This window comes from Sylvia atricapilla, chromosome 6 (genome assembly GCF_009819655.1).
Source record: "Sylvia atricapilla isolate bSylAtr1 chromosome 6, bSylAtr1.pri, whole genome shotgun sequence".
Taxonomy (NCBI): Eukaryota; Metazoa; Chordata; class Aves; order Passeriformes; family Sylviidae; genus Sylvia; species Sylvia atricapilla.
The window spans coordinates 60,643,487-60,668,497 of NC_089145.1; the positions used below are offsets into that span (position 1 = coordinate 60,643,487).

General features: G+C 36.2%; 1 protein-coding gene across 1 annotated transcript in view; it reads right to left on the reverse strand.

The window, feature by feature from the left end:
* Positions 1–1,836: 1,836 nt before the first annotated feature.
* The window catches only part of AKAP6 (A-kinase anchoring protein 6), a 212,667-nt gene continuing 189,492 nt past the window's right edge, over positions 1,837–25,011 (reverse strand). Inside the window, 7 exon segments of the mRNA XM_066322134.1 lie at positions 1,837–1,942; positions 7,111–7,318; positions 7,321–8,373; positions 8,376–8,750; positions 8,753–9,613; positions 9,616–10,119; positions 10,122–10,587. Of these exon segments, the coding sequence (XP_066178231.1) occupies positions 7,152–7,318; positions 7,321–8,373; positions 8,376–8,750; positions 8,753–9,613; positions 9,616–10,119; positions 10,122–10,587 (3,426 nt within the window). The 3' untranslated portion in view covers positions 1,837–1,942; positions 7,111–7,151.

Genomic DNA, 25,011 nt, shown 5'->3' on the forward strand with positions numbered 1-25,011 from the left:
TGTCTTTATCTATATAGCTATACATTTTAGGTAATCATAGGTTACCTTGTTAGACTTGCACATGATAAAAGATATGCAAGTGCAGAAATCTCTGCAGATTCAAAAAGCTCACATAATAAATACTTGGTATTTATCCTTAAACATAAACATTGTAACTGCTGCCCTACACACCTCATAACTTTCCTAAGGCTACACCGTGGAAATTTAAATTGAGAGACTAATAATTTGCTTCTTGCAGTAATAGGAAGCTGTTAATAATTTGGAAAACATGAGATTGTTCTTAAATACCCGTTCTTTCACTATTGCATGAATATATCTTCTGCTCAGTGTAGTTTCTCTCTGCTTATAGCTAAGCTTGTCAAACTTATTTTTTTTAAGGAAGAATGTTGAAGCTTTTTTGTAAAAGCATTTATATAGTTGGAAATATAATGATTAAAGATGGCATCAGAGGGCATTACGTGTCTTTTAAATTTCCTGACATTCCTTCCCAAAAGTGTTTTTAGGAGATGAATGCCGTGTTGGCAGAATTAACTTATAAATCTGGCTGGTTGGTCTTTTTTGGCCACTCAATATAGTTTTAGCACAAGATAAAAGAATTTGAAATGTACAATCTAAGTCATGCAAACAGCCAACTTCTGGAGTGTCTAGATAGAGCTTATTCAATATGATTATGTGAATGAATGGAATATTAAGAATTGGACAACAAACTGTTGCTGATAAACAATCAAAAGATCTGTTATAAAATACTATTTAAGATACTAATTATTTGTGTCTCATTTGGCCCAAAAGAGCTACAGAATCTTTGATGACCAAGTCCTTTACCTTTGAGTTAGATAACACAAATCTTTACCAGCTAAGGAGTTGCATATCTCTAGGGAATATTTGCAAAGAAAACCATCTTCTTTGGAATTTTGATAAAGCATTCTGTGCTTGGAACGCAGGTAAAACAGATCACCAATTCTGCTTTTTTTTTTTTTTCCCCAATAAACTATGTTTATTATGCCAATACTAATTACCATGCAATCTAATGGTTTTAAGGCTGATCATTTCCACATCACTGGACATCACAAACATGAAAGCATTTTATATTGTCATTATACATCAATGTTTGCAGTTGGTTATACATATATACAGAAATTATTCACACATCTTAACCTTGCTATTTCCTCTTTCAAACCAACATAATTTCACTGTGAAAGCAGCTTTTTAATAAATGGTATAAGAAATACAGCAAGGCACACATTTTTTAAAAACTTTTTTTTCTCATTACCACCTCAAGAAGCATAAAAACCCAAAATGTTATACTTAATTCAGTAGAATGTCAACAGTTTCTAATATACAACACTATGTAGTTGTTTCTTGAAGTGTTGCATAGATTAAATTTTTAAATTAAATAAATAAAATGCCATTTATTTAAATTGCTTAATTTCTAGATGTATTGAATCAGGAGGACCAATGACTTCCTTTTGCTGCAATCCAACAAAATAGTCACTTTAAAAGCAAAATAGTTTCAATAAACTTATGCATTATACAGATAAATATTAAATTTGATACATAAAATAGAAGAGTACTGACAGGTACAATTCTGAAAAGATGAACTAGATTGATTGTGAATTCTATAGAACTTTAAAGAACAGAACCAGTGGTAAGTTGTACAGGAGCATCCAATTTAGGAAGGGGAGGTCATTAGAGGTAGCTTGGGAGAGGAATCCATATGAAAGCAAATGGCCTTGCTACAAAACCAAATGATCACTGAAACAGGACTAGCATATGCAGCCTGACCACAAAGCCAACATGGACAAACCACATTTGGGAAAAAAAAAAAAAAAAAAAAAAAAAAAAAATCTTGGGAGTCAGTTTAATGAAGGGCAGTGATACAATGGAATTGGAGGTCATCCCAGGGTTTACAGGATGAACCTGCACCTGAATTGCAGCCAAGTTTCTAAAAGGAAACAGAAAAGTAACAGTAGGTTACAGAAAATGAAATTTTATTTGCAAAAACATAGGTCTTCCAGAACAATGATAGATAGCCATTAAATGGTCACATGCCAGAGCCTTTAATGCAGTAGGCAAAAAAAAAAAAAATGACTTTTAACAGCCTGAGGTACAAGTTAGTGTAAAAAATGAATTGCTGTAGAAAATTCACTGATTTTCATAAAGACCTTGCTTCTAAAGAAACAAAGGTATTCATCACATTGGACCTTTTCCCTGGATTTTGGCCTCATCTTTACCCGTGAACTTACCTTCAGCACACAGAAGTGCACCAACCAATGAAAACATGGACATTTTCAAAAGCCAAGCAACAAAAAAAATCTATCCAAAAACTACTTTAATATTTGTGCAAACATATATAGTGAGGCTTCAGTGGAGGAGAGGAGAAGATTGTCACAGAAGTGGTCTGCGAATAGAATTGCCAGTATCATCACTGCATTTTTAAATTGTCAATAACTATTTAGACACTTCTAGTGCCAGCAATGAGTTAAATTTGCCTACTATTGAGTTATCCAGCTCAGAGTTTAGGGTCAAACTATTCAGCCAAGAGCACAGGCTTATTGATGAGAATTATGAAGAAATAACTGTCGGAATACAGCTCAAAAATTAGTGCAAAGAACATCTCATAGGCATTTCCTAGGAGGCACTCCAGACATGCATTATGTGCCTTCCAAGTTAAGCAGGAATATCTGGATCTATCCAGTTACCATCTCCTTTGATCTTTGCTGGAACTGACCACATCCCTCCCCATTTATGCAAGAAATACTCTTACTTCAAAATAGCGAAAACTCAACCGTCTGTTTAGATATTAATGAAGGACTGATCTGAATAAAGCAAAAGATTGTATCAAAAGGTTTCTACAATTCTGGCATGAGTAAGAAAAGGCTCATTGATGGATTGTGTCAAGTTTTTAAAAAATGCAATTCATAGATTTCAAGACAAGATTCTCTATTTATTTAGATTTTTTAAAGTCAGGTATTGTGAGGAGCGAAAAAGTCAGACTGCTTTAAATTCTATAAAGAAACTTTATATTATTTTTTTCCCTATAAAAATCTCTAGAAAAAAAAATAAGCAAAGATTAAATTATTGTAGTTCCAGTCTCTAAAAGTAAAATATTATATACTAACTATTATGTAAACTTGGTTTTTTTCCTCCTGTAGTAAATAAATAACTAACAGTCCTTTGCATTTATGTACCATCTTTTATCTGTGGATCTCAAAATACTTTTATGTAAATAAGTTATTCTTCCTAAGTGCCATCAATCATTATTCTCATTATTTTGTGAAAGAAATTGAGACAAGGAAGGAAAAAGTCATACAAAATATCTATTGCTGAGCAGTAAATAACAGTCAGGTGCTTTCAGTACCAGTGCTGGGTTTCTCCTGGTGATAGTAAGAGGGAGAATATTCTATCTAACATTGCAGCACTGTCAGATAAAATTAATTTAGTTTTTTTTTCCTTAAGTGCAAGTAAATTATTTTTCCCCTAAATTAGGTTAAAATTATAATTTAAAATACAGAAATAAAGAAATAGCTTTTGCATTTACTCATAAGAACTAACAGATTGCACAAAAAATTCTAAGGCATCCTCTAGAAAACTCTTTGGATAGAACACGTAAATGTCCTGAATGTATTGATCTCTATGCACATTGAATTTGCAACTAAAAGTTCCCACCCCATTGGTGAGTCATGGGCCACGGTGACTGCAGAAAATCACATGATCTCATGTCCAGATAGATCTTTCAAGGTGACCCCTAACTGAGAAATAAAAAGCTTTATGAGCATCTTTTTTGAAGAACTCTGCGCCAGCTCATGTGAAAGACCAGTCAGTGCTCTCAGAGATATTTCTGAGCCTGCCAATAGAATTGGTACAATTTCCCCACAATGGGCTTGGGTTGGCTTTTTGTTACGTTTTGATGAAGGGGTTTTGTGTTTGTTTTTCTTAATTTGTTCATTTGTTTGTGGGGTTGGTTTTTTTGGGTTTTTTTTGTAGCTCACTGTTAAACAACGGGATCGCAACATTGGACAAAAATATTTATTCACTATTAGTTTTATTCTTCTGTACAGCCAAGGTAAATACTAAAATGGTAAAAAAATCAACCTACATTTGAAACCATGCCTTCTTCAGCTTTGAATTCTCAGTATGCTTTAAAGGTACACATATAGTATAGATTTTTTTTTTCTAAGTATTGCAGCTACACATGGAATTACACATTTAAATGAGCTTACAGCACAGGTGCTTCAGGAAAAATAATGGTGTTTGCCATTTATCTTTCAAATTAAATAATGTGTTTTTAAATAGTAACTTTTTTCATAATACACTTATGGGAACAACATTTATCTGTCACATTTTAAAAGATGTATTAGTAATAAATGTAAATTACCTTTGGAAAATCAGTAATTAGCCTCATCAAAAAATAAACAATCTGCCACCAAAAAGATAATCTTTAGCATAGTTAAGTATAATAACTGTTATTTGAATAAGTTAACAAATTAGGATAGATTGCTTCTGTAATTCATTCCCCATAGCATGAGAGATGAAGTTAAAACATCAAGCTTGTGAATGGGGGAAGGGAGCTCAGACTTTAGTGAAACTAAACCTAGCAGCTCAGATTTTCATTTTTGGCGTGTCAGAGATAAACTGTATGTATTCTAGAACTTCACTGCTGGGAATAATAGAGTACATAGTTTCCGTGGAAGTAATGCTATATGTACAAGTTAGGAGCCAGTGGATCTTCCTACATTTAAAAGTGGGAAGCCAGTGTGAAGGGCTTTGTTCTCTTAAAATAATTTGTCAGCCCTTGGGCAAAAGTGGAAGCTATAACATAACCCTATTAAGTTGTTGTATCCGGATTCTGCATTATATTTTATTGCATTGTGGGGCATTTATTATTAAATCTATCCTCTGTGTCCAATCTTAGACCTCACATCAAGTGCTTATTTTCATTTCCAGTCTTATGGAAAAAAAAAAAAAAAAAACCCAAAACCTGGCTACCATGCAAGTAACTATAAAGTTCTGAAGAGTGAGGTAAGTTTAAGCAGTATTTTGAGATCCTCAGAGCAAAAGTACTAATAAATTGAAAAGACATGTTATTATCTTCATCAGTGAAATAATGAGAACAAGGATAAAATCACACTCACTACAGCAAGTATTCTTCCTCAAAATAATATTATAAAAATAAGTGAAAAATAAATAAGAACACTAATAGAATAATACCTTGGAAAACTTATGTTTACATCTGTTTCAGTTAACAATCTCAAGACTTCTGTCATCATCTCAATTTCCAAATAGAGACTTCTGTATACACATAATCCATTTAATTTAATTCAATTCTAGAACACACAGAATCATCTATGAGTTTTGTGATTCATAGTTGATTTCCATTGCTTTTCCCAGTTGTTTGGATGTGTCCAAGTATTAACCTAATTGGCAATCAGCAGGTCATGATAGCCTATTTCAAAGCCATTCCAGAAAAATCCTCTCTGCTATGACGGTTCCAAGATAATGCATTAGTCAAATAGAGATGTGTTGAGATAGCAGCAAGCTGTAGACTATTGTCATAACCTAAAGGCTTTGCTAGATAGATATATATATATTTGTGAATGTGGGAATGCTGGGTAAAACCATCAATAAAAGGAAAGCCCAAAGCTTAGAAATGCAATGTAACAAATAAAAAATGAGGAAGTTAGATCTCTAAGAGCAGCAAAGAAATCTATTTTGTGTAAATCAGATGAGATCCTCAGCTACAGCCACATAGTTTTCCATAGGAGAATACTAATGTTTTCCATGAGGAGGGATGAATAACAGCCTTTTCTCCTGGCAGCTGCATGGAATCATAGCATAACTTGGAAGGAAACTTGAACATCAACTGGTCCAACCTCTTATTAAAAGGAAGGCTATTTTCAAAGGTAGAAAAGATTATTCAGGGCCACATCAACTTTGAATTTTGAAAATCTCCACAGGTAGAGATTATAGAACTCCTCAAGGAAACTTGTCCCATGCTTAGCCTTGTGTTTTATTGGAAATTCCTTTGCTACAGCTTCTAGCAAGCAGTGGCATTTGGAATTGGGTTGGCATTTGGAGTTGCTGTTCTGGCTGTGGTCTGCTGGAGGAGTGTTTCCAAAGATAGTGGCACTTGATAGAGCTGTGCTGGCTTTTGGGTCACCAAAACTAGTGACATTCAGAAGAGCAGTGCTGCATGCTAGGAACTGATCCAAAAGTTGCTTTAGAGATCCTCCTCTGTTATTGTTCAACATTTACATGAGGTCAGAAATCTCAGATCAGAATTTCCAGGTCACAAATTCCAGAATTTTCAAACATTAGTAGAGATCAGGATCACCTTTTTGCCTTAGGTTCCATCATCTTACTCATGCTTCAAAAATGCTTATCACAAAACAGAACCAAAGGTTGCAGTACTGCTGGGTGACTCTCAGTTTCCATCTCCATTATATACTTTCCTCACATTATATACTTTCATGATATTGTAAAGATTTGTTGTTTTGGAAACCTCGCCTTTTGGCCTAATGCTGAGTTGTAATAACTGTGATCTTAATAATGGCTTACTGAGTTAAAATCATGGTAAACTGATACCAGGAGGTGACTTATAATCTCTCTATTCTCCAGTCTGCTAGCCATTCTTCATGGTTTGCTTAGAAATATTGTAGAACTCCAACTCACTAGTCAAACAAACTAGCTCTTGTAGAACTGGAAGTTCAGCTTTATCGAGTGCTTTTGAACCCCTCCTGAGATCAGCTGACTGCAGAGAAAAGCATCAAAGAGCAGAGGTGGTTTCTGGTTCCCTCAGCTGAGGAGGGAAAGGAGGCTGAGATAGAATGTTTGAAGCATTTCCAGGTTTTGCAAAGATAGCAGACTTGTTCCAGAAGGGAGCAGCCTCCAGTCAGTGCAAAGCCAAAGGGCAAAAAGCAATTAGCATTCACTGCATTTGTTGACTAGTGGCATGTAAACTGGGATTATAGTGTAATCAAAACAAATTATATAGCACTGTCATGAAACAGAAGCCCTGGCTGACAATTCATCTCCTTTCATTGTACAAAAAAAGTTAAAAAAAAAAAGTTTAAAAAAAAAAAGTTAAAAAAGTGCAACTAGTAGAGTACATACCTGTTTTTAGAATTATCTATGTGCCTGGAGAGGTTTACATTCTATCTGTGCATATTTATATGTCTTTCCTTATGAAGTTTCAGGAGATTTTCTTCACAAGTAAGAGTTTTTCTGTTCTGTTGCAAACCATCCTTTTTCTGTGAATGGCCAGGCTTTATCTGAAACTCTGCAGCTGAAGCCTCTTCAGAAGCAGCAACACATCCTTTTTCTCTTCTATTCCAGGTGATTTTCCTGCACTACTCTTTTTAGTGCTAACCTCTGGAGAATTCTTTTCCAGACTTTCATTTTGTCCATCTGAAAACAGCAAATCATCATCAGCATTTTTCGAATTACTCGACGTACATTTTTTGTTAGCATTTGGAATATTTTTATCATTGTCATCCCCACATAAGAAAGATAAACCCCTACCTTCAGAAGAAGATTTAACTTCTAACGACTCTGGAGTCACTTCACTTAGTGACTCTGCAGAGGTTTCAGAAATAGGGTTAGAAATATGTTGCTGCTGCTCAACTTGTGCTTCAGAAGAACCATTAGAAATAGACTGCTGCTGCTGCTGCTGCTGCTGCTGCTCAACCCTTTCTTCCTCAGGACAGGCTTCAAAGAAGCATTCAATGTCTTCTCTCTCATCTGGGAAGTCCAGTGGCACAGGAGTGCTGCTCTTTTCCTCTATGTATTTGATTACCTCTCCACAGTCACTATCATGAGACGAAAGCGAAAGGTAAGAATAGAAGTCCCCTTTCCTTAGTTGGATGGGTCTGTGAGAGTGTTCTAACACTTTCTCCTTGATCTGGGCTAATGAAGCTGGAGCAGATGACTCACATTCAGGTTGTGACTTACTTTTCAAAGCTGTTGATGCCATGTCTATTATCTCTCTCACAAAATTGTGTACTGAGCCATCTTCTATGGTTTTTTTTATCAAATCAGTGGATTCACAGTTACAGCACAAATCAAGACCATTGGCTGATGACTTGCATTCTGCTTCACTAGATTTCAAGGCTGCACAGCAATCAGGAAATTTTTCAGTAATGTTCATTCTATGTTGTTGACCACTGGGTAAGGATGGCTGCAAAGCTGCATCTTGTATGCCTATAGAATTAATTTCTGAGGAAGATTCCAGGCAAGGCTTTTTTGCAGGAGAGGAAGCAACAGAGTGATGATCAGGCTGAAGATGACTTTGACATTCTCTCGGAGAGTTCCTGGATCCAGCTGAGGATGGAACAGTCTCCTTGCCATCCATGTGAGAATCATCTGAACTGTCTGTAATGCTTCACAGATGCCACTCTCATTTTCAGCTTCTCTGACATCAAGTGATGAATGAGTTTGGGGGGTTGCTGCTACTCTAACAAGATCTTCCTTTTGACTGCCAAGAGTACTTTCAACATTGCCATTCTCCATATCATCCACAAGCTGATCCTTCACGACCTGAGAGATGTCTTTCATTGGGTGACTCTTTGTCACTTTTTCGTGATCACGTGGTATATTCTTACTATTGCCATTATTTTCTGATATTTTGTGTACTGAGCCATTCAATAGTGTCTCAATGCTTAATGTATCTGTGGCCTTTGACCGTTTCATTACTAACTTTTTACTGTGCTGTATTTCATCACTGAGGTTACTTTTTCTTTTCTCCCTTGTCAAGGAAATTTTGGTCTAATCCAGGTTTGGAGCTCGTTTTTTATATAATCAAGTCCTGAAATTAAATTGCATTCTTCATAAATATCCTCATCGGTTGCTATACTGGAGTCATCATCTTCATCTTTGATACCTAGCTCTTCCTCAGTTAAGGTCAGGGTGGAACTTGAAAGCAAATCACTGTCATCTTCATCATCAGTACAAGCAGAAGTGCAGGAGACATTAACAATCATGCTGACATTGACATCACTCTCATCAGCTACAGATCTATTAAGGTGTTTTCTAAACGATGCATTTGAATCTGGTATTTTATTTCTGTGCAGTACAATGTCTTCAGAGCAGAGAGAAAGATCCTCGCTGCTGCTGAGCTCAGTGAGAGAAGCTGCTGAATCCTCATTGATTGAAGATGCAATATCTAAAGACATCTGTCCAGTAAAAGACATTTTTTGGGAGCTACTTTGGAGTGTTATGTCAGAGATGCTGCGCTTTATTTTTTGATCTGAAGGACTCTGGATATTCTGTAAGCGATTCAAAAGATCTAATGTCCTTTTACTGAGCTCTCCAACAGAGTCACTGCTTGCACTTATGTCTCCAGAGCCGTGATGACTAAAAAGATCTTCGTTGCTTTTGTAGGAAGTCAGCCAGCTCTCCAAAGAGGCACTTCGCTGAAGACCATCTCCACTTTTAAAAATACCTGAGCTGAACAAATCACCTACTACAGACAGAGATTCTAAAGAAGAACTATGAGATAAAGTTGAAACCTGTCTTGTATTCTCTGTAATAGGTAATTTTCTTACAGTTTCTGCAGATTTACAGGAATTGGGATCTGATTCTCCACAGATACTTGCAAGAGTATGATCATGAATAACCCATCAGATTGTGACTCTCCAGACTTATGTTCAGATTTACCAGGTATTTTGTCAAAACAAAAGTCATGAAACAAACCACCCTCTGTATGTGTTTTTTCAATCTGCGATTGTTTCATTATCACTGGTAATTTGAATTTGGAGCCTTGAAGATATGAGTAATCATAAAATGTAAGCACATCATGTTTTCCTTGCAATTCTCCTAGACAACCAGGGTTAGACACAGTAATGCTGTCCAAATCCTCATCATTTTCACTTCCACAACATGCAGAAGGAGCCAATTGGAAATCATCTGAAAGACTAGTGTGATCGTCTTCCTCTTGCTTTAGTTTTGGTTTTATTACATTATCCACTTGGCTTTCCACATTCCCAATTTCAGGGTTACTCTGACTGCTTTCAATATCATTCAGCAAAAAAATTTCTGAATTATTTGTGGTTTCTGTATCACATTCACTCACTATCCCACTCTCACTCTCAGAATGCCTGCTTATGTTCCCACTCTGATACATGAGTTATATGATTTTGCCAATGTGGTACTGCCTATTAGATCTGGCAGGGATTTGGTAGATGAAAATGATGAGTCTTTACTGAGACTTTTGTTTAAAAGATTAGACTGCATTACACTGGAGAGTCTGGATGATTTTTTCAAAAAAGGCATATGTTTTTTTTCTGATAATTCAATATTATGAAGACTATAGACCTGATAGATGTGAGGATTTGGAGGGGAAGTAATGTTGGGACAATATAGAGAAATTCCATGATTATTGATACTGTCATCTTCATTCACATCATTGTCACCACATCCTTCTGAAGCAGGTTTCTGGCTTAGATCATCCTTGTGGAGCTCCTGATCAGGATCACTTAAGTCTTCGTGAATACTGATGAGCTTATTACTTATGTCAGTCTCATCCCATTCTAGTGCATCTTCACTTGGACCATTTAGATCCATCAAACTGGGATCAATAACATTTAGAGGCTCCTGTAAAAGAAAAGTCAAAGATTAAAAATATTTACAGCTGTATTTTAAGTGTGCTCCCACTAAAATCATGTAAGTTAATGGAAGAAAGTGAATTTTTTGAACAACGATCACTAATAGGCTTTTAATTTTGTTATGTCTTGTGTGGCACTAAAAAGATCAATTAAAATAAACCTATTACATTTCAAAGATTTCCTAGATATCTTACTCTTTTTCTTTTTATTTTCTGTCAAAATATAATACAGAAATTTGACTTTCATATAATTAATTGTGGTTAGCCACTTTATATATAATATATAAAAATATATATAAATATATAACTCGGAATGACACAGAAGTGTGTTAGTAAAAACCATGCAATTATGTTTGCTATATTAAATCTTTCTTAGCCTGCTTAAGTTTAAAACAGTTGAGATGTAAAGGATTATGAAAGGATTTTTGAAATGTTTATAACAAACTCCTGTGTAGTTAGCCTTAAAGCAGCAGATCACAAATCTTGAAGAATTTCTGTTAGAATTTCTATTTCTTCTTTATTGATAATAAAGGCAGTACAAATGACCAGTAAGTAAGACTAATGAATGTTAATATATTCACCTGAAAGATCAAGTACTACATGAGTTTCAAATAAGGTCGGCCCTGGTAACTTTCTCTGGAAAAGGACTAATAAATAACTGAGAGAACCTTTATTTTCTTTTTTAAAGATTTGTAACTTTCCAGTAATATTGTCACTATGACTCAGAATATATGGTAACAAGAATTGTTCCTTCCAGAAATATGTGTGGAAGAGGAAGAACACCTTGACAACTTTTCTCACTCACATGTGATTTTTCAAGTGGCCAACAGTACCAAAGCACTTTAAGCCCTTGAAAACAAGACTGAAATGGTCCCTGATTTGAGATATGAGCATAAATTACTTTCACTTTATTTTTCTATTTCCTGAGAAGCCTCCATATTAGAGAAGGCTTTGCTTTTACAAGGAATCTTGGAATAGAACTGTTGACTAAAGTAGAAATGTTCAGTTAAAATCATCTGAACAGTGATCACCGTATCCAGAAACACAAACACTTCTTCCAAGAAATCTTTCAGCTCTGATCTCTGGCTTTCACTAATTTTCTTGAGCACATGATGTTTTTCAGACAGAGCATTGACACCCTGTCAAACAGCAAGAGCAAATCCCAGAAAATATAAAGCAGATAACATGAAGCTGCAGTCCAATGAAGTGCATTTCTGCACAACTTAGTGACTTAGATTCATCAAGAGCTGGCCAAGGTTAATTGTGCAGGGAAAGGCACGTCCTTCCGACTTCAATCTCAGCTGGAAACTCTCTTTGAAGTAGGAACTAAAGCTCCACAGCCCTTTTGTGAGCTCAATAGTTAGGACACAGGTTTTGGGCGGGGACACTCTGCCAGACTGGGCACAAGAGATACGAACCAAGCTGTTCTCTCAGGAGAAGCCCTACCTACATGCTGTTCTCAAAAGAAGCTACTTGTCCTGTGTCATTTTGCATGAAATGAATGTTAGCTTGTTCATAGGTGGGTGAGGAGAATTTTGTCCTGCAGTGCTGTGTTTGGCATGTCTCAGCAAGAAACACAGACAGTGCCAAATCTCTGCTCCAGTGCCTATTTAATTAGGGATATACGTTGCATTGTTTCTGTGCAAGACACAAGGCTATTTCATCCCAGTATGTTCAGTAAACAAAAGGCTAAAACAATGAAAGGAAATCAGGAGGAATTATTTCTTCCAAACTGGGCAGCTATCCACCATTCAACGTGGTGATGCAATTATTAACTTATTTGATAAATCAAGATTCTCTCTATCTAAGATAAATCTGTGTCCTCATGCTTCATTGGGCTTGGCTGTAATGTAGATCCCTGGCTACTGCAGCTGTGTTAAGATATTGCAAACAATGGGCTGAACTGCAGGTGCAAAAGAATTTTTTTCATTTTTGGCAGGTTAGGAGACCTTCAGTAGTTTATGAATCTGTCATGACTAATACTGAAGCTTTGAGTCTTTTTGTGGATCTACCTACTCCAAAGTTTTTACAGAATACCTTTGTTAGAGTTAATTTTTACCACATAAGACATTGGATAAAGTAAATTCCTGCAAAAACAGCCCTTTTCTAGACAGCTATGGCTATCAGAGCAGTTCTGTACATTCTGAAGTCCAGAAATCTTTATTTTGGATTTTCCAGTTTGCCATGTTTAGTAAAAGCTCCTGGTTTTGTACTTAGCTGAACTCAGTTTCCCACCTGTAGATGACCCTGAGCTAACATTTAAGTAAAATGCAAGAGAATGTAATAATTTGAAAACCTGTTAAACAAAAAAAAGAGCTCAGATTCAATGGCTCCTTTTCTCTGTGTCATGTTTTTACGACTGTCGTACTCAGTATTACGAAGACATTGCTGTGGGAAGTTTCCTAAACTGCTTGATTTTGCTGTTTAAGCTTCTGCCAGCTGCAAGAAGAAATTACTGAAGGCAGGAAATCAGCAGCAGTTCCAGGGATTTTATGTTCCACAGAATCTGATGATGTTTCTCAAAACAAAACATTGGTCCTCATTGGTCAGGAAGATAACCTTCCCTCGGTAAATCAGCACTTGGCTGCCTTGTTTGTTCAGCAAGTCAGATGGACTAAAACAATAAAACATGTCGAGATGTGACCTCAGCCCATTCATCTTCACTGAGTGCTCCCCACTTCAAAGCCCGTTTTTTTATTCTTAAAATGCACATGATTTTCTGAGGCCTGGCATGTACTCAGAAGTTCTGCAGGGTTAGCTTGATTTCAGTGATGGATTAGTGGATTTTATTATTCTATTCTATTCTATTCTATTCTATTCTATTCTATTCTATTCTATTCTATTCTATTCTATTCTATTCTATTCTATCTATTCTATTCCATTCCATTCCATTCCATTCCATTCCATTTTTTTTTCTTTCTGATTGCTGTTTATACTTGCAAAGGTTCTTATGCAGATGTGGTTATTTTGCTAATACAGCTTTCTCTGTCCAAGGAACTTACTAAATCGATATTAGTGAATTACTGCTGTAGTTATGAACATTATGTAGTTATGAATTATGTAGTTATGAACATCATATCCCTTGAAGTACAATGCAATGATTATCAGCTACACTGGCAGCCCTTCCAAAGGACAGGAAAAGTTTGAACTTTGAAATAAACCACTCAGCTTAAGTCACATGTATTTTGTGTTTGGCATTTTTAGTACAGGTATATATTGTCCCTATATTTTTTTTTTAACAGAATTTAGTGAACTGTTCCAACATTGCAGAGATTGAGGTAGCTTTGGAAGAGGGCTCACCATAGCCTCTGGAATAAATCTCTGGAGTGAAGAATGCAAGGTGGTGTCACTCAGCCTACATTTGCACTGACAGCAATAGCAAGGTAAAAAACCCACAAATTTTTAGGAACTATTTTTATCATATCAGATGTCTCTTTTTCAGGCTGCTCAGTGCAGAGGTAGGATGCTGGATGATTAGAGTTATGATGATAGTAATAGATTATTAGGTCTTGCCAACAGAACACTTAAAATTTGCCAGCCTTATACTTCACTTGGTGTTATGCAGAATATGATACAAATGATAGATGTCACACAGTGCCAGAGATAAATTCTGTTTTCTCACTTTAATGGCAAAAATGGTGTTTTTCTTCTATGTTTTTCATTTGAAAGACCTGTACAGTATTGTACAATTAATCTTTTACAAAGTAGATAATCTTCTACTGCAGTTTCCACTTGGGAAAGCTTTTCTTGGCTAAGACCTGCACCATATTTTTGTTTGGCTCCAGTTAATTAATGATATGTCTTTCCTAGAGAGTTTGTTCTTACAGACTCCAAAGGAAGCTCCACCTAGCCTGGATCAAGGTATCTGAGTGACTTGGTCCAGTGAAAGGAGTCTGTGTCTATGGCAGAGGGATTGGAACTAGATCCTCCTTGAGGTCCCTTCTAACCCAAACCATTCTCTGACTGTATGATTCTCTGACTCTTATCATTCCACCTCGAAATGCAAATACCAACCAGGAAGGGCTCTATCACATGCTGATTGATCTCCACATGCATGACAGACTGTATTTAAAAAGAATCTTGGAGTGTGCTACAGAACTTCACATTTCCATGAGTGAGCCCCATATGCTGACTCTCAAGCCCTGGCTTTGCTGAAGCTTGTGGCAAAACATGGCAGAGGTACCATCCATCCTGTCTGAGAAATACTTTTGGATACTGGTTTGTGTAATTGATGGCATTAAATTTCCTGGAATTCAGAAACTTGTTTTTTCATATGTGCTGGAATGTGTGAGTAAAAACGTATATTTAATTTTAAAGTAGGTCCGAGTGGCCTCTATATTTATAAAGGCACTAAATACCACTACATTTAGAGAAGATCTCTAAGCTCATTAAGAAAAGTAAGAAAGGGCAAATAGTTTTGACCAAGAAAGTAAAAAAAATCCCAATGTAATAAGAATCAAAATATGCACAATATTATACACATTCTTATTTTTTTACATATTGCCACTAGATAAACACCTCTTAGGAAGCATTTGCTGTTGCATGGAAAGTTTTAAGTAAGATTAGGTGAATAATCTATTAAATTATAGACTCAGAAGACTAAAAGGTTAAATTAATTCTGATGTATTTGAAAGTGCTGCTTAGGGATTTTAGCTATTCTTACTTTGAATCCAGAATTATTTGCTCAGGAAAGCATTCCCACTTCAGTGAGATAACCCTTGTGAGCACAATTAGGTGTGTGCTTAAATCCTTGTAGAGTTGGTGTTTAATGGCTAACCAGTTAATCCACAGAAAATGTTAATGGGAAGAAATAAGGTTATTAAGCAAATAAAGACATTTCTTCAGCCCTGATGCTCTTTAAGGAAAAGTGTCAAAATGCAATTTTTCATTTGTTCCCTTTACTAAAACAAGAATCAAGAATAGTTTAGCCTTTTTTTTTTTTTTTTTTTAAAGCAAATTACATTAAACAATGATTCTCTGTTTTTGTTTCATTTGCATGTGCTACTCCAGTACAGATACTTTGTGTTGGTAAACAGGCTTGTAATGTAAACCCTACTACTATTATATATTTTTAAAGGAATTAACATGAAAAAAAAGAGCTTTTACAATAATAAATACCAACTCTGTTCTTCCTCCCTCCCTGCAACATATCCTTCAGTTGCTGTGGCCAAATTATCCAAACTCAACTGCACTTAGGGGCCAGGAGAAAAAGAAAAAGGGACAGAAAACCATCCCCCACCTCCAGGAATGCATGCACATTCAAGGAAGACAACATGATTTTGTCTTTGGAAAATGCAAGCATGCCAAATACTTCTGCTGAGGGAAAGAGTCATGTGTCCCGTGCCACTTCACCTCTGCCTCACTTCAGCTCCTTTTCTAAATGGTGTTCCCTATATCATAGTCATCAAAAAAACTACCCCCATTTCCCAACATCAATTTTAAAATGCATATGCATAATATTTTCTGTGCCTACACATTACAATACATGCTGAGAACATATGGAAGTAGCATACTTTATACAGATCATGAAAGAAACATACATGAACATACGTATTTGTTGTAATCACAGTTAAAAGCAGATACACATTGATTCCCTGAGAAAATAAGATCTAAATCTGTGGTGACCTCTTTCTGCATTTTACAATTATTATTGCCTCTCTCTCGATGACATTACACGCTTCTGCACATGCAGAGTTTCTCCTTCTCTTTTAGGGGCCTTGGATGCTTACAGGTAGTGCATGGCTCCACATGGGTGGTGGTGTGCACAGATTCCTGCACCACAGGAAGGACACTGACTTTGCCCTCTGCAGCCACAGATGTCACCTGCAAGGCTCTCAGTATGAGCTGGGAACAACAAAGGCTCCTCCATTGCTCATATCTATATGATGGAGTCTGAAGTTCTCTGATAATGTTCAGAAATAAGAGTCTAAAGGACCACTATTGTCATATCTGGGTTTTAAAGCAGGTAGTTTTCTTTAGCATGGCAGCAACTCTGTGGGCATATCTTATAAGCACAGGTAAAATAACTGCAATGACATTTTTAGAGAAAGCCCAGCTGAAAACTATTAACTCCTACTAGTAGGAGAAGTGTTTTGGAAGTCAAGGAAATGTGTATTTTTAAAGCTCTCTTCTGCTATTTCTATGTCACCTGATGATGCCAGGTAAAATTCTGGGGTCAGTTGTGCCTGCATGTGAGTCCCATGAAGGTCTTCTAACTCCTGTGGTAAGCTGCCTGCAGCACCAGATGGAGAAAAGAGTGAAAGGCTCCAGCCTCTCCATCATACTCCACTCACACATCACACATCACACTGGAGTGTACAAGCCAGGCTGAGACAGAGGGTGAGCAGTGTCAGCAGAAGGCCTGCAGGAACTAACTTTGATCACAGATCAAGGTAAAAGCAGAGACTCAACAAGTTCAGTCCCTGCTCTGTGTCCAAAGGATCGTTGCTAATGACCTACCCATTATCTGTTTTCCATCCTCTACAGAAGCATTTGCCTCTTTATTTTTGCCACCATATCCTTTCTAACATCCTGTTTCTTATTTGCTAAGGATCCCTTTAAATATTACAAGAAAGAAGAACATCTATAACATTTTTATATTGAATAATATTGTCATCTAAATAGGTTTACAATCCCAGACCTATATCCCAAGTTGTGTATTTGGGCTTTTTTTTTTTTTTTTTTTTTTTTTTTGTGATGAGAAAACATAGCTACATGGCATATTTACCAAACTGTTGTTTGTACTGCTTTGTAGCTTTCTTTTCATCTGTCAAGAGGTTACATGACAGGATTTTTTTGCCCTTGAATGTCCATTTCATAGCTCACCTTTACTTCAGAGAAATATATGATTTTCTTTGTTCAAGATCCATCACAAGCCCTTTATGAAACTCTTGGAAAAACATTCCTGGCTTTATCTAAACCCAAAATGTTTCCATGCACACATAGTTCAGAACAGAGCAAATCCCAGCACCATACCTCAGTTACATGCCCATGTAACTTGGTAGGAGTTCATTCATGCAAAGTTTCAAAATTTGACCCAAATGGCTTCTTTATAGATAAGAATATAAAATATCCAGAAAAAACAGGGAATCTGTGGAACATCATATTAATGCCAAATCAATTGTATCATGCATTTAGATGTTCACAAACAAATTTGTACCAGCAAAGCAAAGTGGCACCATAAAATCACTGTTGCTTTCTCTTGTACTAGTTAAGAGGTCTGCCTACTGGTTAATAATACTTTCAATTTAGCATCATTTGCTTTGGAACTGGTACTCCTTTAATGGAGTACTCTCAGTTAAACTAGAACTCAGTGGATCAATGGACTCAGTAGATGCAACAGCCATCTCCAATCTACAGCAGGCACATCAGGACACCGAAATCACAGTTTTCTAAAGAGCTTTGTTTCAGCAGAAATGAGGGTTGGGAAAAACTCTGAAGAATGAGAATCACCATAGAAACATACACAGATATAAGGTACAAAAGAGCAGGACATAAGCACTTGGGAGCTTGACCTTCGAAGAAACGTATAAAGAAAGTTTTCTCACTAAGAGCTGGAATAGAGAGACTTGAATTTCTGAATAAAATTCTTCCAGTATACTGGAAAGGGAGAGTTTATCTATTATTTATGAATAATAGGACTGCATGAAAAGTACCTGTCCCTATCATCAGTTTCTTCTTCTGAATTAGTTGAGAGACCACCAAATTCACATTATCAATGAGAATGGACTCTTTGTCCCCCTTATTTAAATTTTCAATGCAATTCTTGGCAATTTCACTTCTGGCATTTCCTGAGTGATTGATTCACCATCTGCAAATTTGAGACATCGACTTGAGGGGAGTCAATAAGCAAGCATTGTTAAGGCAAGGGCTAGAAGAATACTGCACATTATAAGTGCTTGCACAGTCTGCCCACCTGTGGATTTCCAAGTGCTAAGTTAAACACCACAGTTGTCAGTAAGTGGCAGGGAGTTCTGGCAATGAATCAAAATTACAATGGTAAGCACTCTGAGGCTACAACAGCACAATTGCTCCTTGCCATTACACGGCCTATATCTAAGAAAAGCTGCTCTGCAGATGTTGAGACATAGAAACACTGGTCTAATCTCCAAATATAAGCAGTCCCTAGGTAGGCAGAGCTCTTTCACCAAGATCATCTCATCTTTAACTTCCAGATTCTCTTCTTTTCTCCTCTGGTAAGTGATGATGTTATACCTCTCTCTATACATAAGAGATGTCCACACAGCTCTGGAGCTGACTGGGAAAAAAGGAATGGAATTTCCAGTCTAAGCTAGTACATTGCCAGTATTATGGGTACAGTTTGGTTTGGTCACTTGCAAATGATTTGATATAAGCAAACTTTGTAGAAATTCACTTGGAAGAAGCCAAAGTAGTGGACAACTATATCTTGCTGTTGTGAGAGGTTTGCCTTGGTTTGACAGAGTAAAAAATTCCAAAGGGGGAGTAAATCGATGTTACAAAGTCACTATATGGCTATTATTCACTTTCTTCTCTACAGGTGAGTTTATTTTAAATGTTACACAGCTTAAACGAGCTCAAATCAAAACACAGGTTGAAGATTCAGTCTATCCACAATGACTATCTTCAGTGCTGGTGAGGCACAAAAAGTCCAATGAATAAAAAAAGTTTACAAATAACTGAGGGGCACAGGGCTATTGGTATTAATGTTATCAGTAGAAGGGTTGTTATATGTGGTATAGAGCTCTAAGTATTTCATGCAGCTGCTCAGGTTTACTGAAATTGTATGTTTGACGGGTACTTTTTGTGTAGTGCTTAGAAATTTTGGAACAGTTTATGGTATATAGTTTCACACTGAAACAACATCCCCCCCCTTTTAAAAATCAAAATGGATTTTTAGAATAAAGTGTCTTTCTGAATTGTTCAGTAAATCAGCAAACCCGCTGAATGAGCTGTGACTCCATAAAGTTTAGGAACTCATTTATTATGTTTGTAGATCAGACGCTGCATTTATTCACAAAGTGAATCTCTAAAAGTTTAGCTTCATTAGAGCTGTGGGAGGCCCAGTCTTTCTCCTTCACTCGGGAAGGTGAAGCTCAAGAAGATAATTAACCATGAAACAATGAGGAGGCTTGCTGGGTAAGCCCTAGTGTGAAAACAGTTACTCCTCACAAAGGAGGGGAAATTAGCTGGCTGGATAAAAAAGGAAGTGTCAGGCTGGAAGACTGAAAGGACTGCAAGTGTAAGTAGTTGGCTCTCGAAGCATTAATGCAATTTTTTAACATTAAACGTCACTGATTTCTAAATTTCAATGCACTTAACTGCTACGTGTTATGGGATATTAATATGCCATTCTGAAATAATTTTTCTTAAACTTTCCATTTTCACGTTTCACCACTTTTAGTCGTCCTTCCCACGCATAAAAAAAAAATCCCTGCCTCCAAGTATTGTATTCTTGTTTACAAAGCCAATGTAAACAGACTGCTTTAAAAAGATTCTGTTTGCTCACTCTATTTTACAAACTCACTATTTTACATTAATATGGGTGTTTTTTTTTATGAACAGAGTTTCTTTTTTATTACACTGATTCGCAGAGTAAAGACTTATAATATATCTCTCCTTTCAAAACTTCCTTCGACTCAAGCAGTGTTCCCTTGAAGCAGCCCACATTTTTTGGCAGAAATTCAGTTGTATGCTATGCCAAAAGAAATAGAATAAACAAACACTGCTTAACGCAGCTGCTGGGTAATTTACATATTACTGCACACACCAAACATGAAGACCTGGAGGTGGATTAGAGCTCCAACATGACACAACATCTTATCTGGAAGGAGAATGAAATTCAGATGATCATGGCTCATGATTTACGTCTTCTTTTTAATGTATATTATAGTACCTCTGACGAAAATGTATGTGCACATTTAAATATTTAAGTAGATGTATTTCTTACCATTCTCTCTGTTTACAGAAAAACTATGCTAGAAATGTCTTGGAAAACTGTTAATTGGGTACATTTTAGAAAGTTTTTCTTTGGTGAAAGCAACACTATGTAAATGGCCATATTCCAGCTTTTGGAAATAGCAAAAAACCCCTCCAAACACAATGAAAACTCTCTAGGCATAGAGAGTAAAAACTTCTTCACTGTACATATAGCATACATAGGCCTCCAAATCTGCGAGTTCATGTGCTTTCAAACAGCAGCAGTCATTTTGGGTGAGATCAACAGTCCATTCAGAAGAGCCCAGCTCCTGCAGTGGTCAGTAGTGAATGTTTATGGAAAAGTCAGAAAACCCTCAAACACATAGAAGGGTATAGAAGCTGCTCTCCCAAATTTGAGAAGTCAGCCTGTGAGGACTTCAGAGTTGGAATTTATTAAGCCTAATTGATGTCTCCTCCATTAATTTGTCTGATTACTTACTGAAGTGATGTGTACTTCTGCGAATCTGTAGGAATGAATTTTTATTATGCCCTCCATGAAAACAGTATTCCCTTTTGATTGTTTCAGATCTCCTGCCTGATAATTTTATTTGGTTATTTTCCTTTGTGTGCTAAGAAAAAAGAGTAAGTAATTGTACCTTAGTTATTTTCATTTATTTTTAAAATAGTTTTTAATTGTATTCCTCTCTTCTTACAGCTGATGCAGCTCCTAGAATATCCTATAATAGTGGACAGTGACTATGCACATACTTCCCGAAGATTCTTGCAAATATATTTCTACAGTGGCCTGAGTATTGTGGCTTTATCATCAAATATGGAAGGCCCATGTAAGATGGAAAAACTGCAGTGCAACCTTTCAGAAAATATGGTTTCTTCCTCTTTTCCTAAAACTATTTCCTTTGAGAACTCTTGGAAAAAGGAAAATCTGAAAATTAGTTTCTATTACACTCGTGTACTGTTCCCTGCAGAACTGGCTTCATTAGACATGCAGAGTAACAAGTCATTAAATTAATTATAGAACCACAAGTTTGTGACTTTCATATTTCCCCTAACTGGAACTTTTAAAACAATCCTGGCCTGAGTCATGAACTTATGATTAGTCAATATTAGGCCTCTAAATAAAACACTGACTTCATCCTGTAATTTGAACACGGTGCATTTGCAATGACAGTCAGTGTCTGCTGAACACTATTAAAATATCTGACCCCATACTTAAGCACCTAAATAGGAAGTGAGATCTTTCGAAGACTTCTGTCCTTGAAAGTTAAAACCTAACCATATTAGCTTTTATTTTTAATTATGTATTTTTCTGTTTCAATGGTGCTTGACGGTTTCTCTCAGCATTGGCATGCTTTGGAAACATATTCCAGTTTCTGAATATTACTTATTTTCCCACTAAAATTGATTATTCCTGAGAATTTGTCTGGTTTGACTGGGGTTATGAGTTTGAACTTCCCATCATTTCACAAAGCCATGGCAAAAACATGACATCTGCCAGAGGGATGGAAACAGGAATAATACAGCAGATTGGTTGAAATGGAGATAGTATTTCTCCCTTGGACTGTTACCTTATACTTTTAGTTATACAGAAAGATTTGCAGTCTCTGAGGATGGAGTAGAGCCCTCTGTTGAAAGACTTCAATATATTCTTTTTTTTCTTCCACTCTAAAAACCTACCATTGCAGGTGACTACTCAGAGTTATATTCTCTCAAGAATATAGCACAACATTTATCCAAATTTTGCATCTTTTTTACTAAGATTTGCTCAACAACAGGGGTTTTACCAGATTTGTTTTAGCAGATCATCCAGACTCTGTGCACTGACATGATGGCTGTCCTCATAACTACAGCTGGCCCTCAAGAACATTACAAGAAACACAGAATTTCTTGCAACACTGTGTGGGATGTATCTTCAATTAAGTCCAAAAAAAATCTAGACCTAGTTTCAGCATCTGTGTAACTACATTTTAGAGCCTATGGACAATCATTCCATGTCCCCAATCAAATATGCAATGCAACCCAGAAGCTCAAAAACATACCCACCTCAAGTATGAGAATGGTGCATCATATTAAAAACTCTAAAATCAAATATCCATTCATTTAAAAATTCAATATTTTAAGGAAGCACAAATGAGCAAATGCAAGCCATCGAGATGGTACTGTCACAGACTATACGGAAGAGGCCCAATATCAAAACAAAAATTGTGATAGATAGTAATAAAGAATAAATCTGTAAAGGTTCAAACATAAGTCATTAAATAATTTGTAATGGCTAGATCATGTAATGTGTGTTCAGCACTTTACAATATGTAGTGTGCCCTTCTCATCCAATTAAATTAATCATCTCTCAGTACTTTGCTGTGCTAGACACTCCTGATGAACTGTTAAATTTTATGCAAAATTTTGAGCTAGGACTCACCTTCCAAAATGATGGTTTGTGATGAAATAAGAAACTTTAATAAACCAAGGTATTTTTTAGGGAAGCTATCTAGGAAATAACTGAACAATGACAGATTCATTTTTTTACCCCTAAAACAAGGGAATTTATGTGTGCTTTTTAAGCTTAGAACAAGTGTCATTCGATGGGTTGAAAAAATATTGCATCAGTGAAGTAAATATAGAGAAGAGGAGACACCATGCCTAACATTATGAAAAATTGTTTTCTTTCCCAGAAATCGTCAGAAACAGATGAATAGAGTAAAAGAATAAAGATACCAAATCAGAAGCAATATAGTATACTTTAACAGTTTGTTTTTCCAAATGCATTATAAAGGAGGAAACCAGGAGGTTGTAGGGTAAAAATCCTGAACAGCCATTGAAGCAGGCTCTTTACCTCCTAAGAAACAAGCTTATGGAAAGAAGTGCTTTCTCTCTTTTTTTTTTTTTTTTTTTCAAGTGAGCTGTCTCACATTGCAGATTTTCCCAAGTCCTTACAACTCTAATTAAAATGTGGTAATTGGTTATGTTACCTCAATTACCATGATGCATGGACATTGATACAAAGCGACACCAATTGAATCCCTTGGGTGTTATACCCCAAGGCCATCCCATTTATTGTGCCTTATTATTTTCAATTATGTGGCTGGATGTAGAGCATACTTTCATGCCAATGCAGAGGAGGGTTCTGCTGGACTTTCAGTGTAATGTACACATAAGATGACTCAGAAGAAGAAGAGAATTTTTTTTCATGATGTATAATTGTGAACTTGGTGATCAGATAAATTAATATTTCAGACATTTTAGAACGATGTGAGAATTAGGGCACCTTAACCTGAATTGCCTTAGCTCAAAAATCTCCATTTTAAATGCATGAGTAATACTGTCCCTTCAATAATTAGCCCTCTCTCTTGAATAAGAAAAGAAATTGTCTGCTCCATAAAACAGGTATGTTTCTCATTCAATGAATGACCATTCTGCAGAAAAGCAGCTTCTCACTCATCAAAAAGGAATATTGAATTGCAGCTGAAGTAAAATCCATTAGAAATCACAGGTTTTTTCCTCTCTCTCTCTCTCTCTCTCTCTGTCCCAAAAAAGTGAATTTCCATAGTCACCTCATTGTAGCTTTCTATATCTGATCTGGGCAAGACATACACAAATTGGAATCCTCTGTAGCAGCCAAAATATACTGTTGAGGTTAAACCCATAATTTTCATTTGGTACCCCACTGGCTGAGCAAAAATTTTAAAAAATTGCAGAAAACAACTTACATATTTGCACTTGACTAAATTTACAGGCAGAACTATGACTGAGTCTGTCCCAAAACCGTTTTTTAACTTTTCAATCTTTCAAGTAGGCTGTACCTTCTAAAGGAAAGTACATAGAGAGTTAAAGCTTCTCCAGCTGTTGAGCAGAAATTTTAGATGGCAATTTTGAGTTTAGTTAAATGAAGATTGTTGCTATTGCCATTGCAATTGCCAGGCAGTCTCCTTTTTCCTTTAAGATGATTGCTAGCAGGGTCTTGTTAGACAAGCTATAAGGCATCTGTGTAATCCTGAAGTTAAAATTAAGGTGACACATAACATTATATCAGCAAAATAAGGAATGGTAAATCTGGATGAAAAGAATTTACTGGGAAAAAAACCCAAAAAACAAACAAACAACCCCCCCCCCCCAACCAAACAAAAAATGCCAAAACAAACAGATGGGAGATAAAACCCTCTTTTGCTAAAACAAATTAGGACTGCTTCCAGTTTTCTGAGTTTGTCTCACTTTATGAACCTCATTCTACATTGCTAATTAACCTTCTGAATCTAATCCTATTGTGTCTTTCTGGAGCAATTCTTATTGATAATTTCACGTTCTAGATAGAACATTTTATTTGTGAGAAGGAGAGCATTTACCCAACTGTAGGTGGAGGAAGTACACGTTAATAAATTGTTATTTGTAAACTTATGGTGCCCACTATTGCAAAAGGTGAGCAAAATTAAAAACTGCTGAAGACCACAAATGAAACAAGTCAAAAGAAACATTAAAGTTTTCTGTGGTTAATTCCAGCATAC